Here is a 24897-nt window from a genome sequence, read left to right as displayed (position 1 = left end):
CAAACGAACAGTAGAAATGAAGATTTTCCTTCATTTTAACTGGCTCGTTTCCTTTTCTCTATTTTATTTTACCCTCTTCTCGATTATTATTGTTCTATTTATACATTAACATATTGTTTGCTCTCTTGTCCAGCCTCCTCGTCCCCTTCTCGCTTCGCCTCTGCTCCTCGTCGTCGTCGTCGCCCAGCAATCTCTCCGCCCTTCCGGATCCTTCCTGCGACTCCTCCTCCCTTTCTCTCAATCCGCGCTTGGGATTCGTTCTTCGTCCTCACCTGCCGTCAAAATCTCATCTTTCGTGTTCCCCGCGGCCGGATCCCCGCCGCCTGACCGCCTGCCGCTACGTGATTCGTCGATAAAATTCGAAGCCTTGCCAACTGTGAGCTAGACCAGCGGATCTGGGAGATTGCATGCGCTGGATTCCCTGGAGTGCCCTGCGTGAGCTGGCACTTGGGGCGTGACCCATGGCGGACGCAGGCGCAGCGGCGAGGGGGCCGTCGATGGTTGTGAAAGTGAGGAGGGAGGTCATGGTCGCTTGCATGACCTGCCCTCTCTGCCACAAGCTCCTCCGGGACGCCACCACCATCCCCGAATGCCTTCACACGTGTGAGTTCCCTCTTCCCTCCACCTACCGTTTCCCTTTCGGTCGAAAGCTCTCGCTCTTCGTTTTCCTTGTACCACGATTTCGCCTGCAAAAATTTTGTGGCGTGATTGAATGCAGGGTTCCCTCCGCTTACGTAAATTTCCTCCTTTTTTTCATGATGTGCGCTCGTGGGGAAAAAAATCTAGTTTTTCTCTCGGTTTAGTTCTTTCTTTCTCTTGATATTCTTATGATAGTGCGAGTTTGTGTAGTGAAGTAAAAGACCGAAAGAATATAGTTTTCTTAAGACGTTTAAATCCTTAGTGTAAGGGTATGCGACCGCATGCAATGCTTTCAATTACGTTTACGTGCTGTTCTTTCTGCCCATGCTTCTACGATGTAAGATTATTCTTCACTAATTTCGTTCTTTGTCGCTGGAGAAACTAATAAATTAAGGATAGAATCATTTTAGATTGCAGAATTCGTGCACACATTGATTAACTGGAATCAAATTTGAATTTTTGCATAACCTTCAATTGTTACCAATTTAGTACAATGTTAAACCATGCTTCCATATCTACGTGAGGATTTGAGAATTTTATTCACAGTGCATAGTTCCTACATCTTTAGTAAATAGATTTTTATCATAGATGAAGTGCCTATAAGGAAAATTGTAATGTGAAATCTTAGATTAGACTTGTGGATGATGTTAGTCTTCCTCAGCTTTCACTCTTTGCGCATCCTCAGGTAAAGTGCTCCACATCTTTTCACTTCAGATTGGAACTTCATTTGATTCTTTTGTTCATAAAGTATAACATGACACATGCTAAGATGTTTATTAACATATTTTGATATTTCTTTCTTTGAAATTTCTGTGTAATTTAAAATTATTTAGGCTATACAAATGATTTAGATCGAGGACTACTAAATCATTTTGTATTTTTCATATGAGACATACAGCTTCTTGATGTTTGTCCACTTGATCAGTTTGTAGGAAATGCATAACTGAGAAACTCAATGATGAGGAGACAGATCGATGCCCTGTATGCAATATTTGTTTGGGAGTTATTCCAATGGAGAAACTCAGGTTAATTTCTTTTCATTGTAAAGTTAGTTTCTTTTCTCTTCCTCAGTGTTTCTTACATATGTAAAATTGTTTTCATCAATTCTCTTTCTCTATGAAGTTCAAAATTAGTTCTTGCCATGAATCTTAAAAAACTAAAGGAAAAGAAATACAATGACTTAAATCAGGAAAAGAAGGAGAGTAGCTTCATCCCTGCAAATGAATATGCTACTTACAAAAGTAATCCACGTGTGAATACAATAAAGAAAAGGGAGCAATTCAAATTGGGAATATAGAATGTTGAACTTTCCTATCAAGAACAGGATTCCCAACAGTATTCTATCCTTTATAGTTTTCAGCTTGACTATTATTGTTTTTTTTTGGTGATATTCTAGGGCATCAATTTAGTCATTTTACTGCATTTAATTTCTAATTTCCTAATAAATATCTATTGTGAGCTAGAATGGTGATTTCATTAATTGGATCCGTATGCTTTAGTCTAACCATTTCTTTAAGTCGAAGGAAATCAGTACATCCCTGAAAATCTTTGGTGGCGCATGCATTATTACTACAGTGATTTAAGACTATGACATCATCATTACAATTTCAACATCATTACTCATATAAAAGTGGTCTAAAAATGTGCTACTTTTTCTTTTTGTAATTTCTAAAATAAGTTGATTGTTCACACATTGTTTTGGAAAAAGAGGCATTAGGCCTTTTAAACAACCACAATTAGTTAAGTTCTTTGAGCACATTTATTAGGCATTACACGACCCTGTCCTCCAAGACTCTTTCTCTGGACATGAAACTGAATAGCATCACCATCAACTTGAAAATTAACTCTGAGATAAACCATTGAAATGTAATATTTTTGTCCTTTGGATTCGTAAAAGTTATTTCACTTCCTACTGAGAGAATCCATTAACTAAACTAAGATGGTGGTAATGCTATTTAGCTCAATTATATGATAGATATTTGTGATGTATGAATTATAATGTAGGGGATCATATATTGGATCAAAATTTCTTACAAATGGAATTACAAAATCATATATTTAGAGTTACCATTAATAAAACAAACATACCTGAATTGAATATGAGGAATGATGATCCCTTCCCACGCATTTGTTTGTATGTGAATCTGAGTTTTTTAAAAATATTTTTATTTAAAATTATTTTCATGCTTATAGATTGTCTACAATGTGATATCCTAGTTCAGTTCTCATCCTCTTTACTTCTATATGATGACTTGTAACATGATGGAGTGGTTTATAAGCTTAGATGAACGATCTATTATTACTTTGGGCTTAAACATTTTGAATTATTGGTTAAGCTTAACAAGTTAATACATCAGTTATAATTGGTATTACAGCAGGCTTAACCATAAGCAGCGTGCTAACATATCGGAAAGGGTTGTTTGTGTGATGGTGGAGCCACCATTGCACCTCACACCTCACATGCTGGTAAGAGATGATATCAGGCTATGAGTTGGTTTTGGCCTTGGTAGGGAAATCGAATCTCATTTGGTAAGAGGTTATGATGCTAGTTTAGTTGTACATGGTAACTTGTGAGCTAATTGAGGCGGTTTATAAGCTTAGCCTGGTGAGTTCTTGGGTTTAACTATTTTGGTTCAGTGGTGAAGCTTGAATGTTAATGAATTAGTTCTATGAGTTGAGACAAAGAAAATGACATAACTTTTGTCTTACAAATTGTCCATGAAATGCGAACAGAGATGCTGCCTTATGGAACTCACTTATTGCACATTTGACTATCCTAATGATGTTCCTTGCATTCAAAAGATAATGTTATTCAGGAAACAATTGGACTCCTATTTTCAGTTAACAATTTCCTTAATCCTCCTTGATCATATAGATGGGGTTGCATTTGCTTGTGAGTAATGACTAATTTTGGTTTGGAAGCTGTAGCTCCTCATGGTTTAGTCTCAAGGTTGGATTTTTTTTTCTGCCATTTACTTGATAGGTTTGTAAAGATATTCTTCAACATATGAGCCTGTACTCCATGGTATGGAAGTCTAACAGATGAAGGTATTTGGCATCCTGTTAATAAGCCAATATATTTACTTTTTTACTTCTTTTGTTTCATAGAAACTACTTCAGGAACATGTTTTCAGCTGAATTGGTAAATTGAGAAGATTTTGTTAAAATGATTATAAAAGCTGAAAATAATAATACCTTAAAGTTCGGAAACATGACTTACAATTGATAAGAGGAAGTCATTTTAGTAAATCAAAAGACTCCAGTCTTCATCTTATTTTTTGAAATTAAAATTTGTCCCTTTTGGTTATTTATTTTTTCATTCAATTTATTGAACTAGCCTGATCACTTATGTCAATGATTGCATGATAACATCATCATGATCTCATAAATATTTTTTTTCTTAATAATAGATATTGAAATAAGTAAAATAAATAAAAATATGCAACAATATACAAGGATATTAAAACCATTTGCTTAGATGGATCCATCTTAAGCAACACTAGGACAACAGATAAAATTATGTAATATAATAAATGAGAAATATGAATTTATAGAATATTTTAAATGAAATAACCTGTTGAATATTTAATATTGAAGATAATGTTTAGGATATATTGAAACATAAGTATCCAAAATATATTCGGTTATAAAAACCATTTTAACAGATTGAGAGTGCTATGAGGTTAGCCCACATGTCTGCCGTCTTCTGATTACATGAGGTATCCTGTTCAAGAATTCTTGCTAAATTTGATTCTACATTGCCTAGTTTAGCCATTGCATCTTATGATGTGGCATCTGTCAAGTTTCATGTTTCATGTGTCATGCTTGTCAAAGTGTAAATGTTTGTTACAGAGTGGAAATTTTAGCTCTAATTCGTTTTGAAACACCAAGATCAACTGTTTGTGTCCAGTTATTTTCATTGAGCCATGGAAAGTCCTTTACAAATATCTATATTTTTTAAAGCATACCTTTAATGTTAGTCATTTTACAGACCAGACCACAATTTACAAGATATCAAGACAAAGATTTTTCCTCCGAAACGAAGCAAAATTGAAGCTCTTGAGGAAATATCTACCCCAATGATACCCATTAAACGTAAAGAAAAATCCCTTTCTTCATTGGTTGTCAGCACTTCTCACATAGCAACACAGACATGTTCAACAGGAAGGCGAACAAAAGCAGTTGCTAAAAGAGCAGTCAATGCACGAGATCTGAGGCGATCCACCAATGAATCATCCGAAAAGGATGACAACATTGTTGATAAGTATGTGGAAAAGTCTAACTCAATTGAGAAAATGAGGAAGGTTTCTCTAAAGAGAAAACAGGTAATGGAAGTGAATTTTAGTTTCCTAGTTCACCAACTTGTTTGTTTAGCAGCAAATACACTGCTGACCTTTAATCATACAATCATCTCTGCATGTTCTCCAGACTCATTCAAATGTTGAGCCATCCAACCACATGTTTTATGAGGGCAAAGAGAATGGTGGTCGGTCATTTCAGGATAAAGTTGATATTTGGAACCCTTTAAATTGTCTGGTGGAAGCTGCAAACAGGACAAAGCCTTTTAGCTCTGTTCCTCAGAGACCTGTTGTTAAGGATGAAAATTTTGATGGCTGTGATGGTGAAACAAATATTAGCAATGAAAGGCTTAAAGTGCATCAGCATAAGTCTAAAAGTCTTGAACAGACTAATAGCATTCTAATGCAACCAGTAACACTGAAAGAAAGCAGGTTGCAAAAAGTCATGAGAAGCAAGGATCTTACTGCATCAGCTCTATCATCCCATGATGCTCAAAGTTCTCAATCTGTTAGGAAGATTAATCCTATATGGTTCTCCTTGGTTCCTTCTGTTGAACAGTTACAGTACTTATCATGTGGATTTATATTGATTATGCTACCTTCACAAGTGTTTATGTTTCTGAGTAGCTTCATCTGGTGTGAATTGTTACAGGATAGGTGATCCACAATTTCCACAGATTTCTTCAAACTATCTGAGAGTCAAGTGAGTTTTAATATTATGTGTTTCATGCATACTTAATCAATAGATTCTTTATTCAACCATGTCCCTAATGTCAGCCACTTTTCCTACTGGTATTTTAATTGTCTGATAGATGAACCTCCCTCAGATTTTTTTAGTGAAGAAAAATAAAATGGCCTGGAAAGTAGGGGTGAGCATGGATCAATGTTGGGTTGGACTCAAGGAGAAACATGACTTGAAAAAGTCTTGTGCACTTGAAAAAGTCAAGCAAACCATAACCCTTTTTTAGAAACCCTGTTTCTTTTTTCTCATATCAAGTCTGAAAGTTTTCCTTTTATTTAGAGTCTTTTTGTTTTTAAGTTTTCTTCATGTTTAAATTAATTTAGAAATGTCTCTGACCAAATGATTATGATTTGGGTTTATTTTTCAAAAAAAAAAAAAACAAAATGCATAGATTTGTTGAATGTGTTTGCATGATACTTTTATTGTTTTTGAATTTGGCTTGTTTTGGGTTTTCTTTTGGGCTCTTTTTCATACCATAACTGAAACTCAGATAAAAGATTGGTTGTCTTAAGACATGGGTTGGGCATTTTGGTCAGTTAGGGCTTTGTTACCTACTGCAAAGTCATTTCCGCATAAACTCTACAACAATCAGCATAGCAAAATTCTATATTTATTGAAATCAGATAGATAAGGTATGGAAATGGAATGGTTTAAATAGTCAATTGTGTGGAATTAGTTGTCTTATACATTGTTCCACAAACATGGCCTAGAATAATTAATAACTATATCCCATGTCACATCAAAATAGCAAGCTGATTGCTTCAAATTTTGCCTTGCATTATGTGCCTTTTGGTGTGGCAAGGACCTTTATCTCAACTATAATAAATAACAAGGGCATTCAGAATAGGCATGAGTGGTAAGCTCAAATAGTAACAAACCAAATAATGAAAACAAAGCAAACTGTATAAGGATGTCAGATTAGTTCCTCTCTCACTCACACATGGTATCTTAATAATTAAGTACGATGATGGTTATAATGTTTCTCACTGCAATTGGTAGAGCAAATTTCGATATATAAACTTAATGATATGAATTGAGAGCAATACATTGTGATAGTTGGATCATCTATGTTTCCATTTTTGCAAAGATTGCTAAAAGAAGTGAATTGACCTGTCAAGTAACTTGTGTTGTATATATCGTTGGTTGGTAGTTGGTTAAAAGAACTTTTTTTCTCTTTCACTTTACCTCATTTGATTTCTCAGAAGCATAAGTCAACAAGTAATATATATATTTTTTGCAGTTTTAGTAGGTTCTTCCTCTAGGTTTATTGGAAATAAATTTGCATCAATATGCACATACATTGCTGTTTTTCCTTTCAACATTTTTTTGTCTCTGTTTGAGGTTGTTAATATCCAGTGTATTGTTTGCTTATAGAGATGGTAGCATGCCTGTGTTATTCATTCACAAGTACCTTGTAAAGAAGCTTAATCTTCAGAATGAAGCTTCGGTGAGTTGTTTGCCCTTTCATTTCGGTACATGTCATGCAAATGAAGTAAACCCATTTTCTTTTATTCCTTCCTAATTTTTTTAAAGTACACTTGTTAAAATCATAAAAGGATAGAATCAATTCTGTTTCATTGTTGTCTGAATAACATGATATCTCATAACTTGAATCTAAATTTTGACTATGAACACGATAAATGATAGACATGCAACTTAATTTATTTCCAAGTGTGAAATTTTAAAAATCATATGCATTGAATGGAATTATCTAATCCATATGAATAATGCTAAGATGTATGAAGTTCATAAAAAAAATATTTACTTAAGGTCAAATTGAGCTAACCCCCCCCCCCCCCCCCCCCCCCCTTAAATTTGTAAAGTTACATATGATGTTCCTCTCAATTTCAAAATTTGTACATGCTACCCCTTGCCCAGTCAATAGAAAGAATTTTTAATATCATATGAATTGAACCCATCCTTACTGGAGTTTCCAAAATCCAGAATTTTAGGCTGGGTGTATTTGAATGGAAGAGAAGGAAGGGAAAGGGAGGGAAAGCCCAAAAATGTTATGTACTTGAGTAGTATGTAAGGAGAAGCTATCTCATGTTCAAGTGATCCCCTCTCAAATTCACAGCATCACTGCTCCTCTCCCACCCATGCCTATTTAAGCATACTGCCACAGCAAATCTGAGCCCGAGCATGGTGCCACAGTGCAGCTGTGTGGTGGGGTTGGTTGAGATTTTTGGCACCGAGCTCAATGGCGATGTGGGTGGAGACGTCAAAGTTGAGAGGAAGGGAAATTGAGATCAGGAAAGTAGTCTGCATGAGGATTCCCATGGAGGAAATGGTGAATTTGGGGTTGAGGAGGAGGCCACAAAGTAGGACCACGTTCTTGTAGCGTTACCATTCGAGGCACATGGTGATGGTGTTGGGCCAGAATTGAAACTGAGTAACAAGCATCATTCCTTGAAACAGTTGGCGGTGAAATCAAATGCTCTGATGGGGCATTAGATGCTGGAGGAGAAGATGTAAAGGAGGAAGAGAAAGAAGATGCATATAAGATGTAAAATTATCCAGAGTCAGATTATGAAGGTCTCCTCAAAATTTGGTATCCTTCCATCTGGCCTCGTCAACCCAACTTTGAGTGGATGCTGGCATGGTGCAAAACACATCTACAAAAAGCCATGATCTCTCCTTCTGCAACATTTTGGGATGAGTAAGAAAGGGAAAGGGTCTCAAAATGAGCCTCTTCTCTCCAAAAACATATAGGCTTTGCTTCCTTGGATGGAAGATATGAGGAGGAGAAGAGAAGGTGAAACAAAACGTGTATATGAATGATGGAGCTCAAGATGCAATTTTGTCATCCTTTCTCTCTCTTCCTCCTGACTTTCCATCCATGTAAGCATAGCCTTAGTTTCTACTAATGTCTCCTAAAATCAATCTCACACTACCTCATTTCAGTCTTGCTTATTTATCTTCTTTCTGCATATAATATGTTTTTTCTGCAAATGAGTTTAAACTTTGTATTTGCATGTTTGTGCATTTTACTTCATTACACAATTCATGCTAAAATTTTCATTAACTTAGAGTTCGGTAAAGCTTCATTGTTTTGATCCTGATGCAGAATGATTCTTACCAGAACTGCTGATCCACTACATTTCCTAGTTCCATATTCTGTCCGAGCTTATTACTTGATTTACGCAGAGTTGATTTCTTATTTATTAGTTTTGTTTTCTTATCTATTAATTTTGTTCCAAAATAAGTAACCAGTAAGATCCACAGAATTGACTAGCATCTCATGGTTTCTTCCTTTTTTCGAGGGGATCATTGTCTGTTCTCTTCTACTAACATTTTCCTTTAACATTGTCTACATAATTAAAGTTGTTTAGACTGTTAAACTTGTTGACTTGCTTACAAAAGGTAGAATGACCTCATTGCCACAATACTTCTAGGAAATTCAAAGCAATACGCTTTCTCACTAATGAATAAACTGATTAAGTATGAAAAATACACCTTGTTAGGATTCACATTGCTCGCGAAAGTTGATTTCAGTCATTAATATATAATTTTAAGTATATCACTGTGGTTCCCGATCATGATAAGTTATTGTAGTAACAACTGTAGCTTCCTTCGTACTTGCATCCTAAGAATCATGTCGGTCAAGGCAATGAGTTTTATGGATTCATGTCTTTTTAGATTTCAGTTTATCAGAAGACAGCCACGATAAATTTGCCAAGGAGGTCTTCTTGTTGTATCAGTAACATAATTTATCGATAGCAAATTTAAGTGTCTTAATTCTGAATGTGTTGTTGCTCAACATGTCAATCGTACCATTTACGGACAATATTCTTACATATATTCTGTAACTTAAACCTGTTTATGTTATCTATGATAAATGATCACCTGGAATACACAATTTGCATGTGCATAGTTACGATTTAAAAGCGGTATTCGTAGGTACAAATCACTTGCCTTGGACAACCAGTGAGCCCTACAACGCCGATTAACAAGCTAGTAGAGCAGTGGCTAAGAGAGAAGTCTTCACAAAGGCTTCCAGCGGCAATCGGATCCTCAGCCAAGGAGTTTGTGATGGTGTTGGCCTACAGTTGGAGCAAGGTTTCAGACAACAAATTATAACAATTTCATTGCACTTAAAGACATTTTCTTTTTTGCTTCTTTTTCTCTTCTTCTGATCCAATCTTGTCTCTAATGTATACACACCAACATTTATACCATTGTCTTCTCAGATAAGAACATGTTTGTGCTCCAAATGGGGCTGCAAAGTTGCTTTTCATTACAGGCAAAAAAACATTGTTGTAATCTCGGTTGAGTGTATTCTTTTGGGAATATTAAATATTTGTTTTTGTCAATTGAATGATATATTTTCTGCACTTCTTATCTATTACATCTTAGTTAATTGTTCTTTTCTTGGCCAATTAGGGATAAATAAAATTAAATGATAAAATAAATTTATATTATCAAAATCAATAATCAATCAAAAAAATTTTAAAATATAAAAATTTTAAACAATCTAAGTTTGAATTAAAAGCTCAATAACATCTAAACAAATCAAACTCAAATTAAAATTAAATCAAATTCAAACTTATAAAAAAAGAAATTAAGTCAAACTTGAACAATTATTTCAATCGCTTAGTTCATTTTAGATCCATAACCGAATCAATGGATTGGTTAAGGGTTGGGCCCCTAGTGAACCAGCAAACTGGCGGTTAAACCGCCAATTCATTAATTTTTTTATTTTATTTAAATTTTTTAATCATAGTTTTTATTTAATAATATTTTAGTAATATTTATGGTATGGTTAAATATTAATTAATTTTTTTACTTTCCCATTAAAGAAAATTTAATAATTTATTTATCTTAAATTTTTCGACGTTGGACTATTCTACATTTCTATTAAAATTAATTTTACAATTTATTTATCTTAAATTCTTTGATATGAAATTATTCTACTTCCTATTAAAATTAATTTTATAACTTATTTATATAGGACTATTCTATTTTTAACTTATTAAATTTATTATTCTCATTTAAACTCTCGTCTTATTTTATCACTTTATTAATTCAATATTGAATTTATAAAAATTATTTATCTTGTATGATATATTCAATAATAAATCGATTTAATTTGATTTGATTATCTTATTAAACAAGTTGAAACACCTTGATTATCTTATTAAACAAGTTGAAACACCCAAAGCTTAACTCGGCTTGACTCATTTATGGATCTAAAGGCATGGGATTAATTTTAGGATCAATGGATTTCTAATGGTTGATTTAAGCGTCTGTTTAACTTGGCCTCCCAGTCCCTGTTTCCCATTGTGATCTTGCAGATTTCGGGTTGACGTTTAGTTAGACTTTACCGTTCAGTTTGATCCAACTCTTTTAGTTCTATTAATCGCGTGATAATCTTTTTTTGTTAATTTTTAAACTTTATAACACGAACTCGCCATTCAATGTATGATTCTTTGTGAAGACTGAAGTTAAGATGATAATAGACGCAAATCCACGATGTAAAAAGTATACAATGTACGAGACTATTTAATAAACTTTGTGATTAGATATTTAATTTAACATTGTTAACATCTGCAAAGATTAAACCACACAAGGTTGCTCAGGCACATTGCATTGCATTAAATAGTTAATCCTAATTAAACTCAGTAAGTAGATTGACCACTACGACTGCTTTAGGGACATGGAAAGCATCCTAGATAGTCCTGTGATACCAAAAGCATTGTTGATTAGACAGATTAGTTTAATGTGCTGAAATCATTGGCGAGTCCAAGTAAAAGTGGTGCACGATCATGAATGCCTGGAGAACTTCCAAGTTTATCAATATCGATGGGGAACTCTTGGAAGTGCTGTGTTGGCTAAAATATCTTTGAAGCTAGGAAATGGTCAACCATATCTATCTGCAGAAAGTAAATTTATCATCAAGAACAAGGCGAAAAGTCATACACACAAAGCTGAAGGAAAGATGATTGCATTACAATTTGCAAAGCAAGCTTACATCTAGAGTACATACTGCTTCCACTAGGCGGAGCTCCTTGATTCTGTAGAAGCAGAACGATTCATGAGCGTCAGATGTAATGAAACACATACAGTTTTTACAGCTAAACGAATTCTTGTAGATATGAAAGTAATCGAACAACAAACAAGTAAAGCAGTGAGCTTTTACATCTTTCAAAAAAAAAACAAAAAAAAAAAGAAATTAAAATTTACCTGAAAGTTGTGACGATATTCGGGTACTGCATGAGAACCTGCTGAAGTTCAACATATCAAATCGTGTCTGAAAAGCCAAGTGCATGCATCAGCAAAGAAATCACATACCACTTAAGTAACCAGTATTTGAGTGTGGATAGTATGGCAGAGAAGGCCCAGCTCCAGAAGGGTATGTTCCATAGCTAAACCAAAACATCAAATTTAAAAGAAAGTATAGGTTGCTCAAATTGATAATATTATTATGGTTAGATGAACAAACCTTAAGCTGGAAACTGGAAAAGATCTGTCGAGACGAGGATGAGGGTATCCTCTAGTGTCAGAGTATGAAGCATCTTCTCCCTGCAGCAAAAGTAGTATGTCAAGGATATGATCAGGAGAGATCAACAAGGCATTGCACTATAAAACAGTAATTACCAGAGAAGAGAAGGGACGTTTTCCTCCAGGCATATGGGGATAATCTTGTACCATAGGACCTGGTTATACAAAAATACAAGTGAAACAGAAATAAACCCCTATGTAACATAATAGTGAAACATTCAATACCAAAAAACAAGTAGCTTGTAGCTCATGAATCTTTAAAAGGTAGTCACGTAAAAAAATGTTCATAATGATCAACTTGTTTGAGAAAATAGGAAAACAGACGGCATCAAAAGGATGTGTATATGGGAAATAGACAAAGTGATAACGCCATTTATCTAACTCTTCCCAGCAGTAGTAATTAGTGGGTGATTGGAACTAATAATGATAAGCCAGGTTACCAGGCCAGGACTATAGAAGACAATGAAAGAAAATTCAAGGATAAAAGAGCAAAATCAAAGAGGTGCATAATAAAAGCCCAAAAGGTAAAATAAATCTCCAAATGAGGGAAATTCTGATGATTAATTTACTCCGCCTATCATCTAAAACTCAACATTTGCAACATTCTAACTAAATATCAAGTGAATTCATGGAAATGGCTTTAGGAATGAAGTTTGCAAGCTAGTAAAATTTATTTCATAACTCAAACATATAGTTGTAGGCCTTTAGCTCAACATGTAAGAATACATCAATCGTAACCCGACAGTGGCACAATGATAAAACATGTCTGGGAAACATTTTTGATATTTTTACTTATTATGTACCGTAAAATGTTTATGTCCCCATTAACATCAGCTTGTTACAATCTTTGATGATCAACCAGACACAATTAGCTGCATGATTTCTGAATCTCTTCTAATAGGTATACTCCACTTTAACCTTCAAAACCAATATGAAATAAGGTTTTGACAGTCTCAAAACAAACACGCCCACATATATCATAATGGTTAGGATATTTATATTTATCATCAAACACCAAAATCTTTCAGATGGTTAGTAAATAATCATTTAGTATATTACTTGAATTCATATTATTAGATGTAAGATGTTTTATCTAAATACATCGCTAAAAGGAATATCCAAATAAATACTTATGGGAGAATGGAGGGGGAGGGGGGTGAACTGTCTAGATTAAAAATATATCACTGGAGCCAATTTTTTCCAAAAAGAAACATAATACAATTTCATCGCATGATATACCTCTGCCATAACCACCTTGTCCATGTTCCCAATGAGCTTGTTCTCTCAAAACTTGAAGGAGTTCATTGGAAGTAGAAGCCTTCCTATCTCCACCAGTAATATTATTGTCTCCCCTGAAAATTTTTCTCTTGTATGAAGAAGCAATTGTCTTCACCTCACCTATAAGAATGATTCAAGATTAGCATCATATATCATTGGATTTGAGCTAAACAAATCTTTTCAAGAACTTCACTGGTAAAGTTACAGTCACTGACAAAATTAGCACCAAAATTATGGGGCAGGAAAATTTGCAATTACCTGTTAATCAAAGTTTACTAACAAAAACTTGATTGGAAACATACAGAGAGAATAATTTTCCATTCTAATGCCAATTGGAAAACTTCAAAAGAATGCATATTGCATATATTTAGAAAGAAGGATAATAAATCAAGTTAACAACTAAGAATGAGGAGAGAAAATTTATCATATTGCTAGTGCCGAAGAAAAGAAATGTGAACATTTAGGTAACATTATCTGCATGAAATAGACGATCCAAAGCTTCTTATTCTCAATAAGAAATGAATGAAAGGTTGAAAGGTACATTATCTTAAAGGGAAATTCAACGGCCTGCAACATATATATATATATATATAAACAAATATACAGGGGAGCTCCCATTTGGTAAAGGAAAGTTCTGAAACAAGGACCTAGACAACAGCTTCAAGATTCTTAACAACTAAATAGTAGGCACTTTCTAAATGAAAATATTATTACAAACTATTCAATGAACATTTTACACAAAATTCAAATTTGGAGATTGAGGAGTCATATAGTGGTTCATAGCATAGGTCAAATGAGGTTACAAAAACTTCTTACAAAATAAAGGGTGGTAAAAGTATAGGTATTGTTTCCATATTAAAATTAATCTACAAGGTCATGGTTTGTTAACAAAGTTATTCAACAAAATTTTGAGAATTAAGATAACATGTTAAGTGCCCCCTCGAGGAAAGCATCTATAGATGGTCTATGGAAGGATTCCATATACAGCCCAGTAGTGAGCTCTAATAGATGATAAAATAAGGGGGGAAAAGGTTCATATAATAAAAATTATTCAAAAGTCCAATTGGTTCTACAAGTAAACAAGTTGAATTGGTCAAAGAGAAAAGCAGAAGGGATAGAGGGAGTGCAAGGAACACTCTAGTAAATGTAATGAAAACTAATCTAATTGATTTGGATATTACTAATTTGATATCCTTGCATAAAATTAATTGGAGTGATAAAATCACAAAACTGACCCTAAATAGTCGAGACAAACATTGATGTAATGATTAAGGATCAACAAAAGTTATATCAATTACAGAGGATAGACTTAATGAGTCACACCATCAGAGGAGAATCACATGTGAATTTTGTGAACATTACACTGTCAAAAGTTTGCACAAAATCATATATAGCATCAATCAAGATGCAAATAATGCAGCTCAATATAGTAAAACACACACAGAAAAAAAAGATCACGGATAAGTGAATTTGATTAATAAATAACAACCACAAGTAGGAAAGAAAAGCCAACATATGGACAAGTGTCACTAAGTTAGAGCATTCAGATGAATTTTCCTACCAAGGAACAAATAAACCTTCAAATTTTGAAATATTAATCACTCTCTAATACCTATGCTTAACCGAGATATTCAAGGATCATGATTATCTAATAACACGGCAAAAAAAAAAGAACCATATGCTTGAGCCCTACATTTCTCAAATTCGTATCCATTGTTTTAAAGATGATTGTCTTAGAGGTTTCAACAAGGGATTGCTTCCCCTAGTTGTTAGGCAATCTCTATCAGGCAGTGAACTTAAAAAAGTGACCTACTAGCTGGCCTAAGTGAGGAAAAAATCATTGTTTAAATAAATTGTTGGTTGATTTGATATTAAAATATAATCCTAGTTCTTCCAATTAGCCCATTGACAATCATTATCCACCTAAGTCTCTTATCCTGCACGACTTCTGCCTCTCTTTTTTTTTAATCCAATGTAGATGGCCTGCATTAATTTTCAGCCATTTTCTGACCATCTTTTCTTTCTTCTCTTCCCTAGGTGTGTTCTCTCTCTTTTCTTGTCTCTTTTTCCATATTTCTTGTTAATTTTTTTTCTTTTTTTCTGAGATTTTGTGTTTATTTTTGTTGGTTGCAATGTGAAATATGAAATCTTTCATTGTTATTATCTATTTTGTATTTGTGATAGTAAACATGCGTTGATTGATCAAGGGACACAATTGTTATATGTTTACATTAATACTAATCACTCTTAATTTAATATTCTTCTGCCCCTATTTTAATATTATTCTAATATCAACCGTTTAGGCCCTTGCCTATCGCCTAAGAGTTATGTAGTGGACCAGCCGCCTAGGTGCTAGGTAGTGGGCCTGCCACTCGGCGCTAGATGGTGAGCCTATCACCTACCTTATGGAACCCCACCTTTTAATCCCAAGTTCATAGCACTTAATAGAAATGCAAGATAACTGACTAGTTTCAGCTAGATCCCTATTATATAGCATGCATGCAGCAGATGTCATATGTGATAGAAGTTCTAAAAAGTAGCACACATGGAGCAAATGTTGCATATGCCCTTTTTCTTCTAATGTAACTGATCCAAAGAGTTAAAGGATTGACCACTTAGCCAAGAACTATACAAACAAGAAGATGTTTGTGTCACTATTTACTCACGATGAGCAGTTGTGCAGCTCAGATCATGATAAGGTCAAACCTTGGGTGACTCATCATTATCTGATAGCAGTTTTCTATTACCATTTTATACATTGTAGTTGTTGGTTCAAAAATACACATAAAAATTGACTACCAGAATGCTGTTTGGTCAGGATTCTAGCCACCAATATGCTATTGTAGCAGAGATTTCAAGAATTAGCCCTCTTTGATTATGTCATATATATATCCAACACATCGTTAACAAAACTTTGTGTGCACGTTGCATAATTTAATTAACTTGTCCCATGCTCAAACACAGGCATACAGCATACGAAAATATTCTTACCTAATTACAAGTATCATATAGAACAACAAATTATATCTAAAAAACATAACAAAAAAATGTTAGAAAATGGAGCTTTGATGTAGAATTGTATCATGAGACACTGAAAATATCAATATTGATAATCGATGTAAACAATTAAGTAATAAACTAATAATTAGATGACACAATGAGACGATCACAACATACATAGAGACAAAAACTTTCTAAACAATCCCATAACTAAAATATATTTGTAAAAGATATTGTTATTTATATAAATAGTATAGATAAAGGATGCTTTAACTATTTTAACTTAGGACATCAAAACTTACGTTGCACTGGCAGGGTCTTTTCCTTGTTTGTAAAAGATTTTGAAGACCCTTTAGTCTGCTTGCTCTTTTGCACAGGTTTAGCCAGTGATACTTTAATAGGCACCTATAAACCAAAAAAAGTCCAGACAATTCAAAACGAAACAAACAAAATATCCTAAGAACTGTACCTTAAAGCCATTCTCAGTTACATCCTCCTTGAATAACTCAATGCATGAAAGAGCTGCTTCTCGAGCAGTGAAGTTAACAAAAGCAAAATCTTTTCTCTTAGCTGAGTGAATATTGCGTGAATGGACAACCCGCTCAATCTCCCCAAACTTGCCAAAGAACTCCAATAACTTGGTCTCATTCCACGAAGATGGAATGCCCTCAACATAAACAGATTTCACCTAAATCAAAATAATAATAAGATATCACAATAACAATATGACAAAGATTTCACAAGGAATCTCAACTAAGGAACAACAAGTTTAACCAGGAATTTACAGTTTTTAAGACCTCATCCATGACATGTTAGAAACAATAACTGTGTATGTGCATGCCAATGCTTGTTCTATGACAATTGAAAACAGAATTTGAAGGGCCAATTTGTTTATTTACAAAAATGCTTATGTGCATGACCAGCATATCGGCAAGATACAATGAACAATTAGATATTCTGCTTTGCCTTAAAACATTCTTGGTCATTTAATATGGTGAATGACATCCAAAAACAAATGGCCACCCATAACATGGAACAGATGGATTTCAAAGAACTCAAGCCAATTTGACAACATAATTAGATCACAAAGAACAAGTGCAAAGAATTTTGTTATACAATTGCACATTATATGACAGTTATCATCCATCTTTTGTGATGATTCTAACCTAACTAAAGAAACATTTCAGGAAGGACTATCACTATTTATAGACAATTAGCAAGTACACAATGATTTGAACCCGTAGCAATTTTGAATGTTAAACTGTGTACACAATTCTATCCAGCATCTTCACAAGCAGAGTTGCTATTCTGCAAAAAGAACCACATATGGACATATGCATCGTAAAGTATTGTTATACTCCAAGAACAAACTACTTTCAGAAATACCAGAGGACTAGAACCAAAATATGGAAAAATATCTAGCTCAAGATATGGCACCTTAGAGCTTCCCCTCCTACTAAATATTTTAAATATACCTAAACAGTTTTCATGTAATTATTAGAACCTAAGGAACATACTCATGAAACGAACAATAGAATATCATTACAAGAAAGAGAAAGAGACCTTTTGCAATTTCTCATCATCAGGATCATTTAACGGCTCAGCCCAAGAAACAGAAATATTCCAACCTTTTCCAAAAATATCCTTTTTCTGAAGTTTTTTGTAAGCAATATGTGCATCTTTGTTAGTTTCAAGCTCAAGGAACGCAAATCCACGATTTGCATCTGCATTATGAGGATCAGGCATGACAGTGACAGTGTCAATTTTTTCAATTCCGATATCTTGCAAAACCTTCAGCACCTGCTCATAATACAAACAGACAGAGAAAATCATCACCATGAAGGGCCAAGGATTCTCCAGTTTATAAGAATAAATTCTAAAACTTACATCTTCTTTCTTCCAATTCTTATCAATGTTTCCCAAATATATACTATCATTCCCCTCAAGAGCTGCTGCTCCGCAAAGCTTTCCACAGATCTTCAGTTACATCAATACAAAAATTAGATGTACTACCAACCTAACCACATAATGCAGAGCAAAAACATCTAAAACTATCTTCCACAAGAGTTAAAACAGAAACATGAAAAGTGTGGTGGCTCAAGTTTACATATTAAACATCAGCATAAAGGAAATTGGGAACGAAGAAGCATAGGGAAATAAGAAGGAATAAGAAGTTGAACAAAATAAGATATCATCAAGTGTACTGATGTATTTCATGTGATAGTATTAGGAAAGAATAAATTGCAAGACACACCAAAAAGTACAAGAGCATGTGAACAAACATAGCAAAGTCAGGCATAAATAGGCAAACAAGACACGGTTGACAGAGATAAAATAGAATATTCAGATAAAAAGGATCAACTGAACCCATACATACAGAGGACTCCACCTATAATACATGTTATCTAGATACCCCATATGAGACTCATTATTGTCATCTAAGCCCATACATTCAAACATCATATAACTATTAACTCTAACACTGCCATCAAGATGGAGAATAGATATTAGTAGTATTCCATTTTGTTACATAAAACAGAAAGTCTCACAGATTAAAAAAAATTGATTAGATGGTCAACAAAAATAATGAAGACACAATGCTAGTACAGTCGTTGAGAAACTTTGACAATGCAATAATATGGACTGAAGTTGGCAAGTTATGAGCTTCAAAATAAAACCTTGAGTGCATAATCTTCATCTTTAACCACCCTCAAACTGAAGATACTACAATATGCTAAGGATTGCAAAGATAGAGATAAGTTGTGAAAGGGTACAGAGAAAAAAACAGAAAGCTTTTGTGAACTAAACAAAAAGAAAATAACAAAAGAGGTTAAGTGTGCTTTTGTTGGTTCCTTTTTCTTGGCTTGTTTCCATTTGCATTGTGTCTGTAGGCTTTCCTTGTGCTGAGATTTATGTTAAGTCATGCCAGAGACTAAAGTTTTGGTCTCTAACCAGAATGGCACATATTTTCTTCAAAGTATAAATCTATACAAATAATATATAACATCAATTAATATAATTAATTACTTATATATACTTATGTAATTAGCTATATTTAATTGATATTAACTATATATAATACTATATTCAATTAATTAAACATTGAAATAGTTATATAATTAACTATAGAATATAGTTAATGTCAATTATAGACACTCATATAAATTCTATATATCTTGACTATATATAACTATATGTAATTGAAGGAGAGCCTTAGCGCAACGCTAAAATTGTTGTCATGTGACTTGGAGGTCACATATTTAAGTCTCGAAAACAACCTCTTGCAAAGCAGGGTAAGAATGCGTACACTAGACTCTTCCCCGGAACCCTGCATTGGCTGGAGCTTCGTGCACAGGGTTGCCCTTTATATATAACTATATGTAATTAATTAACTAACTACATATAACTAAATCTAATTAATTATATATAATTAATTAATACCAATACCTAACTGGTCTCTAAAGCAGGGAAATCATGATCACGACTCCGCCATAACACATTAAGAGACTTCACAGCTCATTACTCACCATCGTCGAATCTCAATGCTAGCAAAGCCGCAAAAGTCAAAATCACCTCTAGCTTTCTTCTCTTCCTCAAATTTCATGTGAATCATTTGCCTTACTCCTAGGGCACCTTCCTCCACCGCTTAACAGACATGCCTTCTCATCAAAATCTCAATTTCGTTGATGATTTCTTCCTCATCTTCGCTTCCCCTCCCTAATTTCAATTCTTGATCGTGAACAACTCCTCTCTCCATACCATGTTTCATGCCTTGGTGCAAAAGCAGAACAATAAGTGTCATCTGTGTTAGGTGGCATAGCTCGATACATTAAACTCTAGCTAGCATATCACGATTTCTCTTGATTGCATGTTGTATTGATCTACATTGACTTTTGAAACACAACTAATAACAAGTTGCTTGAATTAATTAACTTTACGAGTTGCTAATATTCATAACTATTATGTATTGATTCATTTTAGATCATCCCAATTATTTTTATTTTCTATTGATGACTATTGACTATATCATGCATACAATAAATTATGAGATATATATCTTCAGGTTGGTTATCATGTTAAGTTTATTCAAGGACTATGTTGAAATTAATGCAGCTTGCTCTATGTGTACGATTGATCATTATTCCAGTCGTGTGCTCACTTTTAATTAGTTGATTGGTTAATGTTGTTGTTCTTTAAGTATGTCCATGTTATCTTTGTTCGCATATTTTATAGTGAGTTGTGTTAGTGCAATATTGCTTATGAAAGTAGTTAAAGCCATGATATTTGTTAAAGTTGATTGGCTAATCACTTATTCCAAAAGTTTGAGATATTAGAAAAGGAACCAATTTATATATTTATATTGGTAACACTCCATGTGTGGGTGGATACTTGACTTAATTGGCCCAAACTGATCACATGAATTGATTAGATTTTTTTGATATAGGTGAACTTCTAATCCTTACTCATGTACCATATTAAGTTGATTGGCTAACAAGTTGTCCAAAAAATCATATCATTAGGGAAGAGACTAATTTATATATTTATATTGCTAATAATATTGCAATAATGTTTTAATTTTTGATGTGTATATATATTTTGGAGAAACTATATTCACGATGGCAAAAATTGGTGTTTCAAATCAATAAGACAAGTAATCAGCCTTTTTTAATAATGTCATTTTATTAAGAATGAAAGTGTCATGCAGTATAGGCAACTTCCAGTTAATGAAAACATACTCTGCCTCGAGGCATGACAATTTAGGTAAAAGAAGTCAATGTGCATTAATGTGTCATCAAATGGCATTAAGAAAAAATATAAACTTTCAAGTTGTAAGTCCAAGGTACCTTGATGAGGGGAGCTTTTATCTCACATTGGCTAGAGATAGAAGTCATAGAATAGATATAAGCTGTCAAGTCCTAAGCACATTGATGAGGGAAAGTTTTATCTCCCTTAGATTAGAGATAGAAACCCTTAATTGCTATATGGATGATGGTGACCCCTAGTGTTCAGATTGCTTTCTGAATAAACCAATACTCTGTGTGTAAGTATCAAAACGAACAACGGCTCCTAAACCCATGGGTACATTTGATGTGAAAAAATGACCTTACAATTGCCAATCACTATATACATTCAAATAATAAGTACACAACTTGAGAGTCTGTTCAAACATGTTTTAGCAACTTAAGTGGTTTTACTAATTGTATCTTCAACCCTAAGAAATATCAATTAGAAACTGTTTTGAATCCCTACAAATATAGTGAACAATGAGTTTCTAGGATTTCCTGCATATAATAGATTGTGCACTATTTGAAGGAGCATGAGAGTAATATATACAGCAACCAGGATCAATTTTTCATTTCTCAGCTAATGTTCCATTCTGGAAATTCTGGAATATATTGATTGAACTGTTAATATGAACAAAACAAACAAATAACCTATGACTTTCATTCTCGTGAAGAAAAAATACCTCCTTAAATCCTTAGCTTGCATTTTAGGGATGATATTTATGTCAATATGCGTCTCTATCTTTCTTTGCTATCTATTCATCTGGAAGTATTATAGCAGACAATTGTAATGTCAGGGCTCAAAATGAAATTACCTCAACTTTAGGAAATTCAGAGACAGCCTTTTTAGCTTGTGCAGGATCCTTATACCTCAAAAAAGCATACCCCTTGTTCTTCCCTGTTTGACCATCCATCATCATTCTTACTTCCACAATCTCTCCCACCTTCCCAAAGACCTTCCTTAAATCCTCCTCCTTCGCAATCCTACTCAATCCTCCAATAAAAATCTCAGTTTTTCTCCTGTTCTTTCGTTCAGACGTTCCAGCCACCTCATCAGCAGCAGCCACCACAGACTCAATGTGACCTTCCTCCTTATCCTGCTTCCTTTGGGCATCATTCTCCGTATCCTGCTGCTCTGACATCCCAGCCATCTCATCCCTGGCCGACACCACTGCCTCATAGTAACCTTGCTCCTTATCCTGCTTCCTTTGACCGTCATTCTCCTTATCCTGCTGTCTGGGCATCCCAGACATCTCATCCTCAGCAGCCACTACTGCCTCATTGTGAGGTTCCTTCATATCCTGCTTCCTTTGAGCACCCTTCTCCTTATCCTGCTGCTCCACAAAATCATCCTTCGCGTCCTGATCTGCATGAGCATCCTTTTTCTCGTCACTATGTTCCCTCTGAGAATCTTTCTCCCTACCAAGATCATTATTCTCGGCCAGCATGGCATCTCCTGCCGCAACATCAGAACTAGGGTTATCAGGCCCGATTTCAGCAACTAGGGTTTCCTTGTCGGCCGTTTCTATTGGCTGTTGCGACGAAGCCGAATCTTTCTTCGCTAAAGAAACCACCTTTGGGACGATTTTCTTGATGATTTTCTTCTTGATCACCTTCCTCACCCGGACGGCTGCCTTCTTGCCAGCTCCAGACGCCTCCGCGGACTCCGTCGGAGGCGCCTCGACGGGATCCTCCGACACCGACGCCTGCGGTTCCGCGACGGCGATCGAAGGGTTGGCGTCGGCGGACGTTTCCGAAGGTTCCGCTACGGCCTCGACAGCGGCAGCGGGGGTTTCGGGGGACTGGAGGACGGAGGCATCGGGGGCAGGGGGGTCCGGGGTAGGCTGGATGAGCTCGGAGACGGGTGTTTCGGTTTCGGAGGCGATGGCGGAGGGGGGCGGGGCGGCGAGTGCTGGGGCATCGGCGGAGGGAGTGGTGGGACTCTCGGCGGCGGCGACGGCGACGGTTTTGGTTCGGGATTTGGGGGTGGCTTTGCGGGCGGTTTTGACGACGCGCCTCTTGGGAGGCATCGCGTTGGGGTTTGGGTGGGATCGCAGAGGCGAAAAGAGGAGAAAGGTTGATAATTATAGGTGCCCTTGTTAAATGGCAACGAAATAATGGAGAGACGAAATCAACGGTAACGCTTAACTTAGATGATAAAGTAATATAATTGCCAATTTTTCCGAAGCTGGTTTCCGATGTTAAGGAGCAGTCCTGTCAAGGAGCGAGCAGCGCTGTGTCACCGCCCAGGCACGATACGATACTTGAACAGTTAAACATTGTCATATAAAAAAGAGTTATCTCAACTATTTTTTAGGCATAGGGAAAATATTTAAGAATTTATATTTTTTAAAATAAATTTTTATATAAATTTTTTTTTGATTTTTTGAGATGTAAATTTACTAAATCTTATAAAAAAATTAAAAAAAAATCTAATGCATTGTTGTCTAAATAATTATACCTAATAAAAACTTAAAATTTTCAATCTCGTATATTGCTAAAACATTTAACAGGTCAATATTTATTGGATATGGGCAAAGAAAATCCTAACAAATCAAGGTTGATCGGATGTTAGACAATGGAAAGTCCTGTCACGGATGACTGAATGTTGGGCAGAAGAAATACTAATAAGTTAAGGTCAATTGAATATCAACAAAAGACACGAATTCAGTCTTAAAAGACTGAAATTAGAGTTAACAATCGATTGACAAACCCTAAACTCAAAATTATGGGTTTGCTGCTTGCACAAGACCAATCGATTGACAAACCCTAAACTCAAAATTATGGGTTTGCTGCTTGCACAAGACCAATCGATTGACAACTTATTGCCCAGTGAACAGAACGTGTTGGAATCGATTGGTTCAATTAAATGGAAGCTATCAATTGATTGACTATAAAAAAATAGTTGTTCTATAGGTTTAAATGGTCGGATCTGACGTGTTAATTGATTGGTGATAAGATCAATCAATTGGTTGATAAAATCAACCCAAAGAACACATTTTAAAAGAGGGTTTTGTGGAGATTTAAAGTTGTCAGTTCTTGAGAGTTTAGAGACGAAGTGTTGTTGCATTTTCCACCACCAAGAGACAAACCAAAGCAACAAAAGAGCAAGCAAAGCAAGTTTTTATTGTAAAGTCATTTTCGCTTTCATTTGTATTTACATTCTTATTTCTTATTATAGTATTATGTTCTTGTAAACACAACTTGTAAGAGGCTTCTTTGCCTCCGGAAGGTATTCGAAAAGGAAGAGTTCATAGTGAAGATAGTGAGCTTCAGTAAACCCTTGAATTAGTCGTCTCAAGGAGCAGATACCAAGTAAAATCTCAGAGTTTTACATGTGAAGTCATGTTTGAATCAAGGTTTCCGCTGCACATTTAAACGACAAGCACAACATCAAGATGAGAAGCGATTGAAGCTATTCACCCCCCCCCTTCTAACTCGTATAGGTCCTAACAAATTGTATCAGAGTGAGACCTCTCTTTATCAAACTAATCACTAGAAGAAGCACGAGCTAAAAGAAAGAAGAAAAGGCTGAAATTTTGAACTCTCAATATCCACAAGTCAAAGGACTAGTCATCGATGGAGCTCAACTTTATGATGGAACCCTGAGATGGATTTGGATGACACTCAAGTACCTCCGCCTTTCGGATTAAAA

The 24897-nt window shown here is 35.0% G+C and overlaps 2 protein-coding genes across 5 annotated transcripts; one reads left to right on the top strand and one right to left on the bottom strand.

The window, feature by feature from the left end:
* Positions 1-151: 151 nt before the first annotated feature.
* Positions 152-9916, top strand: LOC141814802 (E3 ubiquitin protein ligase DRIP2-like). 3 transcript variants are annotated; one of them, XM_074702751.1, is made up of 7 exons: positions 152-603; positions 1565-1664; positions 4631-4964; positions 5068-5468; positions 5590-5640; positions 7054-7126; positions 9580-9916. In XM_074702751.1, exons 1-7 carry the CDS (start codon positions 462-464, stop codon positions 9757-9759), a joined length of 1281 nt encoding a protein of 426 aa, XP_074558852.1. In that variant the 5' UTR covers positions 152-461; the 3' UTR covers positions 9760-9916. The 3 variants fall into 3 exon arrangements, with proteins under 3 accessions (XP_074558852.1, XP_074558851.1, XP_074558850.1); XM_074702750.1 differs by having other exon boundaries at positions 5068-5495; XM_074702749.1 differs by having other exon boundaries at positions 5068-5501.
* A 1264-nt stretch (positions 9917-11180) lies between these two features.
* On the bottom strand, positions 11181-23286 carry LOC141815403 (uncharacterized). Of its 2 annotated transcripts, none has more exons than XM_074703352.1 (12): positions 22058-23286; positions 18346-18435; positions 18022-18258; positions 16928-17146; positions 16761-16863; positions 13420-13578; positions 12277-12335; positions 12122-12201; positions 11971-12044; positions 11863-11903; positions 11651-11693; positions 11181-11552 (listed from the first exon to the last, which is right to left on the bottom strand). In XM_074703352.1, exons 1-12 carry the CDS (start codon positions 23270-23272, stop codon positions 11539-11541), a joined length of 2334 nt encoding a protein of 777 aa, XP_074559453.1. In that variant the 5' UTR covers positions 23273-23286; the 3' UTR covers positions 11181-11538. The 2 variants fall into 2 exon arrangements, with proteins under 2 accessions (XP_074559453.1, XP_074559454.1); XM_074703353.1 differs by having other exon boundaries at positions 11863-11900.
* Between the last annotated feature and the right edge of the window lie 1611 nt (positions 23287-24897).

The sequence above is a fragment of the Curcuma longa genome, chromosome 21 (assembly GCF_044706935.1).
Source record: "Curcuma longa cultivar G26 ecotype Majalengka, Jawa Barat chromosome 21, ITB_CL_G26_1.1, whole genome shotgun sequence".
Classification (NCBI taxonomy): domain Eukaryota; kingdom Viridiplantae; phylum Streptophyta; class Magnoliopsida; order Zingiberales; family Zingiberaceae; genus Curcuma; species Curcuma longa.
This window is presented reverse-complemented; position numbering and strand designations above follow the sequence as displayed.